Below are 8,167 nucleotides of genomic sequence, written 5' to 3'. Positions count from 1 at the left end.
TGTTGAGTGCCTGGAAGGCGTTGCCAGGGGAGGTTGTGGAAACAGATACATTAACAGTGTTCAAAAGGCATCTTGACAAACACATGGATAGGATGGGTATAGAGGGATACGGCACTAGGAAATGCTGAGGGTTTTGGCCAAGGGTGGTATTATGACCGGTACAGGCTTGGAGGGCCGAAGGGCCTGTTCCTGTGCTGTATTGTTCTTTGTTCTATTTCAGCCTCAACCACCATCTTAGGCAGTGAATTACAGATGTTCACTGCCCTCTGGGTGATAATGTTTTTGCTCTTGGCCCCTCTAATCATTCTACCAATCACTATTAAATCCGTGCCCTGTGGTAATTGACCCCTCAGCTAGAGGGAAACAAGTCTCTCCTGTCTGCTGGGTTATTGGTTAGGACTGAAGTGAGGAGAAAGTTCTCTACTCAAAGGGTTGTGAATCTTTGGAATGGCCTACTCCAGAGGATAGTGGATGCTGTATCATTGACATATTTAACTCTGAAATAGACATATTTTCAAGGATTTATTTTAGGGTCCAATCAACTTAATAGAATAACAGAAACAAACTCAGGGACAAATTTAAAGAGGCCGCACCTGGCAGGGGCACTGCCAGGAAGAGGGACAGGCAGTGTGGCCAGATGACCCCCTCGGTTGCTTGCTGGCTGGCTCTGTTAATGGCGAGTCTCGTCAGGTGGTCTTTCAGGGAATCAAAGAATTTGGGGACATTAGAGAACAGGATATAATTTTACAAAAGTCTAGTTAAACAGTCACCATACAGATGCAAGTTTATTTAAAACATATTTAGTTAATGAACTGAATTTAAATTTCCCAGTTACCACATTGGATCATCAGCCCAGACCTCTTGGATTACAACCTGCACAACATATTTCAGAGGTTAGAAATCAGAAATAAAAAGGGAAATGTTCAGCAGGTCAGGCAGCATCTATGGAGAGAGGAACAGAGTCAGAACAGGGTAATCCAATTGTAGGTCTAGTAAAATAACCATTAGGCTGCTGCTCCTGTTAACTTAACTCAGCAATGGCGGAGAAGTGACCTTATAGAGAAAAACCCTGAACACTTTACTCACACCATTGTATTTCAGATTTTGCTTTTATAACAACAGTGAACACCTACCACAATGGGTATACTGACAAATAACCAGGAGAGGATGAACACATTCCCAACAACATTTTCAAGAAACAATGTCTAATAATTAAAGACACCGATGGATTTCTGATGAAACATTCACCCAGTTTCTCTCTCCACAGATGCTGCCTGACCTACTGAGTATTTGCAGCATTTTCTGTATATGTTTCAGATTTCCAGCACCGGCAGTATTTTGCTTTTATAAGGTATGGTTGGATTTGGTTTTAAGGAAGCAGTTGGAAGTGACCAGGAACTGTATACATGCAACAGACTTTTGTGATATGAAAATGACAGAGCCCACTGTTCTCCATCAGCTCAAGGATATGTCAGTGCCTCCTAGTTAAACTGTTGGGCAAAGAAAAGAGGTTCAAGGTCAAATCTGGTTCACTTTCTACCACCCCAACGGCATGATATAAGCTTAATGGAGTTGTTGACTACTCATAGCAACGAATCTTGATCAATGAGTCTAGGACCCAACCTGGCATGACCTGAGGAAATCCTCAGCAGGGGGAAAGCTAGGGGAACCATAGGTCCAAAATCGCCTATTCCTCTCAAGCCCCTGACCTCCACCAGGTGTCAAGTCTGACATTGTTGTGTCTCCAAGTGTAAATCGCCGGAATAAATCGAACTATGTTTTTCACTTGACTGAATCAATGCTTACAGCTTCCAGTGTCTCACTGGGAACTGTTAGGTGAATTGGACATTCTGAATTTGCCCTCTGTGTACCCGAACAGGTGCCCAAATGTGGCGACTAGGGACTTTTCACAGTAACTTCATTGCAATGTTAATGTAAGACTACTTGTGACACTCTACAGATTATTATTATTATTACCTATCCCAAACGTAGTTGGGGGTTTAAGTTGTTATTTTGCACAGAATTTCCCTTTTCATGATTTGGAATGAGGACTTTTTATTTGGGCCACGATCGCCCCACCTTCCTCTCTGCAAGTCTCCCTGAGCTATCTTTTGACTCAACCCATCTTTCCCTTCCCCACAACAGTCCCGCAACCCAGAAACAGGTATAAACAGATCCCTGGCCTCATAACTGCTATGGCCCTGGCATGGAAGGTGACAATCGTTTTGGCATTTAGCAAACATTATCCGAATGTTCCCGTTAACCTGAAAAAACACTGGGATGGACAGGCATTGTTGGGTTACCTAAACGATGGGAAGGGGGGATGGGGAGGGGGATACATTACACGCGAAGGGGAGGGGGGCCTATGGGAAAACCAAGACTGCACTGTGGGTTCCGACAAATGGTAGAAGTCATTGAAAAATATTTCTCTTTAAATCTGGCGCTGCCCATCTACGAACCTATTTGCTACGGATGCACAGAGCCCAACACAGTGCAGAGCAGAACCCAGTGAAGTGTCTTTGAAAGGGGCTGTATCAGGTGTGCTGGGGGATATAAATAGAACCGGTTCATTAGCTGGGTAGGAAATTCAATAGCAGGTGAAACGCGTCCATCTGATCCATGCGACGCAACCCAAGTACAGCAAAGAGTCACCTTAATGGACTGACTGCATATAAAGCAGCTCTTTCAACTCGGACACACGCAGAGAAGGTGCTTCGCTCCCATCTGGTGCAAGGCCCAGAGGTTCGTTAAAGGTGAGGCTTTTGGTGATGGGGATTGGTGGATGGGGGTTGGTGGAGGGGGAGTCCGCTGTATATTTACACAGTAGATCAATTCTCAAAGACTCTCAAACACGTTTGGAAAAAAAAGAAATTGGAGCTAACTTGAAATTGGTGGAATGGCTTGGGCTGTGAACTGATGCTGAGGGAGATGTGTACTGATGCTGAGGGAGATGTGTTGAGCTTGGGGCGGGGTCAGGGGTGTAGTACATGTTAAATTTCCTCAATGTATCTGTACTGGGTGAGGGGGGGGGGGGGGGGGAGGAGGCTGGTCGGATTGTGAACATCTGGAAGGAGTAAAGTCCTCCCTCCCCGGATCATGAATGTTGTCCAAACTATTAGGAGCGAGGATACAACCTGAGGTAATAACTTCCACATTCAGCCGAAAGGTCCGGATGTGGGGTGGACATATCTGTATATGGATTCCGCATGGAAAAGGTCAAACACGCCGTTCCGTTCAGGGGCAATAGATTCTGGCCCAGCCAGAGACAACCACATCCCAGGAAGGAATATAATTTCCCCGTGGAAAACTGTGCAAGGCTTTGGGAAAGGGTGGTGGCGGGGCTAATTAGATAACTCTGTCAAAGAGCCAGCACCACACAATGGACTGAATGGACTCCCCTGTGCACTGCACTATGATTTAGTCCTGTCAGCAGCCATGAATGTACTTTTATTTTGTATGGGAAATACTGCAAGTTCACCTGAGATCCTTGTATCGATGTGCTTACGCCGGCTGGAAGATCAGTTGTCGGATATCCAGAGTTTCAATCTTCAACCTAACATTGATTACACTGATGTTTGGAGTTAAGTCGCGGGTGTGCATTGTGAGAGAGAGAAAACGGGTGAGTGTGAGAGAGAAACAGACTGAGTGGGTGAGCGTGTATGTGAAATAGAGAGTGAAAGCCAGAGAGACTGTGGGCGCCTGTGTGAGACTGAGAGATTGAATGAGACTGTGTGTGAGAGAGACTGCGTGTGAGAGTGTGAGAGAGAGACTGTGTGAGAGAGAGACTGAGTGTGAGGGAGTGTGTGTGTGAGAGAGACTGAGTGTGAGGGAGTGTGTGTGTGAGAGAGACTGAGTGTGAGGGAGTGTGTGTGAGAGAGAGACTGAGTGTGAGGGAGACTGTGAGAGAGATGTGTGTGAGAAAGATAGACGGAGTGTGTGTGAGAGAGAGACCGAGTGTGAGGGAGTGTGTGTGAGAGAGAGACCGAGTGTGAGGGAGTGTGTGTGAGAGAAAGACTGTGTGGGAGTTTGTGTGAGAGTGAGAGCGACTGTGTGTGAATGAGAGACTTGTGTGTGTGTGTGTGAACAATATGTGAGAGTGAAAGTGTATGGACGAAGGTATGTGTGAGGGAGTGAAACAGTCGGTGTGAGGGTGAAAGTAATGGTGAGTGTGTGAGAGTATGAGGGGGGGGGGGGAAGAGTGTGCATGTGTCCGGATATGAAAGAGTGAGTGTGTCAGAGAATGAGACCAGGCCACCTCACACTTGGAGAATGTCACCAATCCCTGTTGTATTTCATTTCCCCACAGTTTGACAATGGAAATCACTGACGTTCTGTCTGTTGCTGACATTACCACCGCATTAAAGGAATGCCAAGGTAATGTATCCCAGTCCCTTCTTGTATATCTGCATCATTCTGTTGCTGATCAGAGGCAGAAGGACGTGGCTTTGTGACATACTTTTCCTGTCTTGTTTCACAGCCAACAACACCTTCAACTGCAAGAAATTCTTTCTGACTTGCGGCCTGTCTAAAAAATCCGCCGAGGACGTCAGGAGAGTTTTTCGAGCCATTGACGACGACGACAGTGGGTTCATCGAAGAAGACGAGTTAAAGTAAGACACCATCTACCTCGGGTTCCCTTTTCACTTCTGTGCATTGGATATTAAAGAGCAGCGGTGGTGAATTCAGTTCCAGACTTAATGGGGGTATGTTCTGTTATTTGGGACTCTTGTGGCGCAGGAGGTGATATGCTCGCCATTGAGCTGGGAGCTCCGATTTCAAGTCCCAGAAAGGGAGGGGTTTTCCAGCCCTGTGTAGCGTGTTTTCCGGTGGAGGAGAAGGCTCGCCATTAGCCGCTGGCGGGGTGTTCCAGTCCCGCCAGCGTTTTGCACGGCTCATCTGTCCTGGCGGTGGGGAAGAGCCGGAAAATCCGGCCGGCAAAAGGCCATGGAAGGAGTGTTCATAATACGATTTAAATAAATTGGGTGATTAGCCTCCTAATCCTCCCTACCTCCCCACCATTCTCCAAAGGGGGGGGGGGGGGGGGGGCGGGAAAGTCTGCAGGAAGATACAACAAACATCTGCCGCTCGGTGGGCAGCAGTCCCAACTCTTCCATTAGAAATGGTCATGGGTTCAAAACCCACACCAGACACTTGAGCACCTGACCCAATACTGACAGTCCATTGTGGTACTGAGGGAGTGCTGCACTGTCAGAGATGAGACCTTAGATCAAGACTTCCTCTGTCTTCTCAGGTGGATCCCATGGCACCATTTGAAGAAGAGCAGAAGAGCTCTCCCCAGTTGCCTCACAATGGTTATCTCACAACCAACATCGCTAGTGATGAATACATTGCTGATGTGAGACCTTGTTATGTGCAAATTGGCTGCCACATTACAATACTGACTGCACTTTCTAAAGTCCTTCACTGGTTACATAGTGCTTTGGTACAGCCTGAGATTGTTGGCAGGCATCGTATAAATGGTTGCCCTTCTTTTATTGTAGTATTGTTCTGTATTGCTGCTTTTCTACCATTTTTAACCCAATAGTCTATTTCGTTAAACTCGCGAGCAAGTGACTCCTCAGCACCTTTGCCATGGAAACATTACAAAGTCCTCTTCCGCAGCTCCGTATTTGTTCTCACCTGTCTAATCCTGGAGTATAATTCCTGAAATAACAGCAAGCCCTTTCGTTATATCTTCTCCAAAATGGTTTTCTGTCATTTCATGCTCAGACAGTGAATGTGGGCAGGGAGATGAGGACAGGAAACAGGTCAGCAGCTAACCATATGCCCCCACCTCGCCGTACACCCCAAACCTCCCCTCACACAGCAACGTCCCAGCACGGGTGATGGAACAACACCACATTAATGAGCTCATTCACTTGTGTCCCCACTTCCCCTGCCTGGGGAAACCAAACTCAATTGGACAACCGTCATTGTAAACTTGGCGGATATCATCAAACTCAGAACAGGTCTGGGATTTTGTTTATTTATGTGAAATAGTGTATTTTTCTGTTACAGAATGAGGGCTATCTCTTGGATCCAATGAATGGGACATCGTTGGGTGTATGAATTACATGCATAGCACAGAAGCAGGCTATTCAGACCAATTGATCCATGCTAACTTTCATGATCCACATAAAGCTCCTCCCTCCCTTACCCTGGTTCATCCTATTAGCTTAATCTTCGATTCCTTTCACCCTCACATATTTATCTAGCTTACCCTTCAATATATCTATGCTATTCATCTCAATCGCTCGCCATGGCATATTCTAACCACTCGTTGTTAAAGAATTGTTCACCACCAAGACCAAATCCAGTAACAATATTGCTCATATTTGTGACCAGATGGAATTTTGAATGTTTTGAATATTCCACAAAGTAGGATCATAGAATCTCTATAGTGCAGAAGGAGCTATTGGGTCCATCGAGTCTACACTGACCCTCTGTAATAGCACCCTACCCAGGCCCGTAACCTATCCCCGTAACCCCACCTAACCTGTACATCCCTGGACACTGGGACAAGTTAGCATGGCCAATCCACCTAACCTGCACATCTTTGGACTGTGGGAGGAAACTGGAGCACCCGGAGAAAACCCACACAGACGCGGGGATAAAGTGCAAACTCCGTACATGCAGTGATCCAGGGACATGGGGAGAATGTGCAAACTCCACACAGACAGTCACCCAAGGCTGGAATTGAACCCGGGTCCCTGGCATTGTGAGGCAGCAGTGCTAACCACTGTGCCACCCCTAGAAATAGAATAAAGAACATTACAGCACAGGAACAGGCCCTTCTGCCTTCCAAGCCTGTACCGGTTATGGTACCACCATTGCCAAAACCCTCAACACTTCCTTGTCCCGTCTCCCTCTATACCCATCCTGTCCATGGGTTTGTCGATCAAAGAACAAAGAATATTTGTGACCAAATAATTCTAGATTTTTAAATATAGTTATATGATTTTTTTAAAAAATGTTAAATACATTAACACAAGGTGCAATACCTCTCAAACCAAAGCAAAAAACCTTTTTTACGAGGCATTTGTACCAGTTGAGGAAAAGGTAATTCTTTAATTGAATCTGGAAACAAGAGCAGACATCATAGTTACCTGAGAGCATTTTCTAATGCACTGTTAGGTGACAGTGGGTGTGGTGCACGGGGTGAAGGGCATATTCCCCAATGACCCACTATCTTCATTAACTGACTTTACTCTTCCAGGTTTTTCTTGCAAAGGTTCTCTGCTGGGGCCAGAGCCCTGACTGACTCTGAAACCAGGTCGTTCATGGACAAAGGAGATAAAGACGGTGACGGCAAACTTGGTACTAATGGTATGTTGAATAATCTCTGAAAAATTCTAATTTTCTAAACATGATTGAACACTTCTGAGGGGAGAATCTTTGGCCACGATATAACGGGATTTTAATTCTCAACATTGACAGTCATAAACCACTTGTGACCATTTTTGCTTCCGCCATTTAAGTGCTTTACTTATACTTATAAATCCTTTTTTCTTTATATTGCTTTGTGGTATTTGAACGCATGTGTCAATAATGAATTTCACTGAACCAGAAAAGTCTCCACATTTAACAGGTGATCTTATTTTACAGAATTTATCGACCTGGTACTCTCGTAGGACAGCGCTACCTCCATCTACATTTGAGTGCAAGGGTACATTAAAAATAAGGCTCATGTTTGTATGACACAATTGCAACATAAATGACATATTTTTGTTGTAATGAGAGGATTGTAGGAGCACTTCAGGCATTCGGATGTAGCCCGATGTTTGTGTAATGTGTGGTATGAACTGCTCTGTAAATGTAATACCTTTGGAAGTTTGAAAGCAATAAAAAGAAACTTGCCTTGTACCCAAATGGCTTTCCTTGTGTATGTTTGTTTCAATTCAACTGCTTGTGGAGTTAAGTAGAATCTTGCTGGTTTCGTGCTGATGTAAAAGTCTGATGTTGAAAGACTGCACACTCTGACATCTGTTTTAATACTCTTCCTATTTGATGGGTAATATCTCTTCAGGATACAAGAGTTATGCAGTGGGAACTGAGTTCACCAAAAAGGTGAGGGAAGCTGACATCAGTGACATTGACCCAGACCGATAACTTCTCAAGGTTTTATCCAGCATTATAACCTACAACATAAGTTCATGCAACACACTAA

General features: G+C 45.2%; 1 protein-coding gene across 3 annotated transcripts; it reads left to right on the top strand.

Moving 5' to 3' along the window:
- Positions 1 to 2,532: 2,532 nt before the first annotated feature.
- On the top strand, positions 2,533 to 7,869 carry LOC140394343 (parvalbumin alpha-like). Of its 3 annotated transcripts, none has more exons than XM_072481542.1 (5): positions 2,533 to 2,742; positions 4,307 to 4,374; positions 4,478 to 4,610; positions 7,217 to 7,326; positions 7,606 to 7,869. In XM_072481542.1, the coding sequence occupies exons 2-5, from the start codon at positions 4,314 to 4,316 to the stop codon at positions 7,629 to 7,631; spliced, it is 330 nt and encodes a 109-aa protein (XP_072337643.1). In that variant the 5' UTR covers positions 2,533 to 2,742; positions 4,307 to 4,313; the 3' UTR covers positions 7,632 to 7,869. The 3 variants fall into 3 exon arrangements, with proteins under 3 accessions (XP_072337643.1, XP_072337642.1, XP_072337644.1); XM_072481541.1 differs by having other exon boundaries at positions 2,540 to 2,753; XM_072481543.1 differs by lacking the exon at positions 2,533 to 2,742 and adding an exon at positions 3,070 to 3,139.
- Positions 7,870 to 8,167: the final 298 nt, after the last annotated feature.

Source organism: Scyliorhinus torazame, chromosome 17 (assembly GCF_047496885.1).
Source record: "Scyliorhinus torazame isolate Kashiwa2021f chromosome 17, sScyTor2.1, whole genome shotgun sequence".
Classification (NCBI taxonomy): Eukaryota; Metazoa; Chordata; class Chondrichthyes; order Carcharhiniformes; family Scyliorhinidae; genus Scyliorhinus; species Scyliorhinus torazame.
This window is presented reverse-complemented; position numbering and strand designations above follow the sequence as displayed.

Coding starts and splice junctions, on each gene's coding strand:
- LOC140394343 (XM_072481542.1), top strand. CDS start 4,314: ATGGAAATCACTGACGTTCTGTCTGTTGCTGACATTACCACCGCATTA. Junction 4,611..7,216: donor ATCGAAGAAGACGAGTTAAA/GTAAGACACCAT, acceptor TTACTCTTCCAG/GTTTTTCTTGCAAAGGTTCT. Junction 7,327..7,605: donor CGGCAAACTTGGTACTAATG/GTATGTTGAATA, acceptor CTTATTTTACAG/AATTTATCGACCTGGTACTC.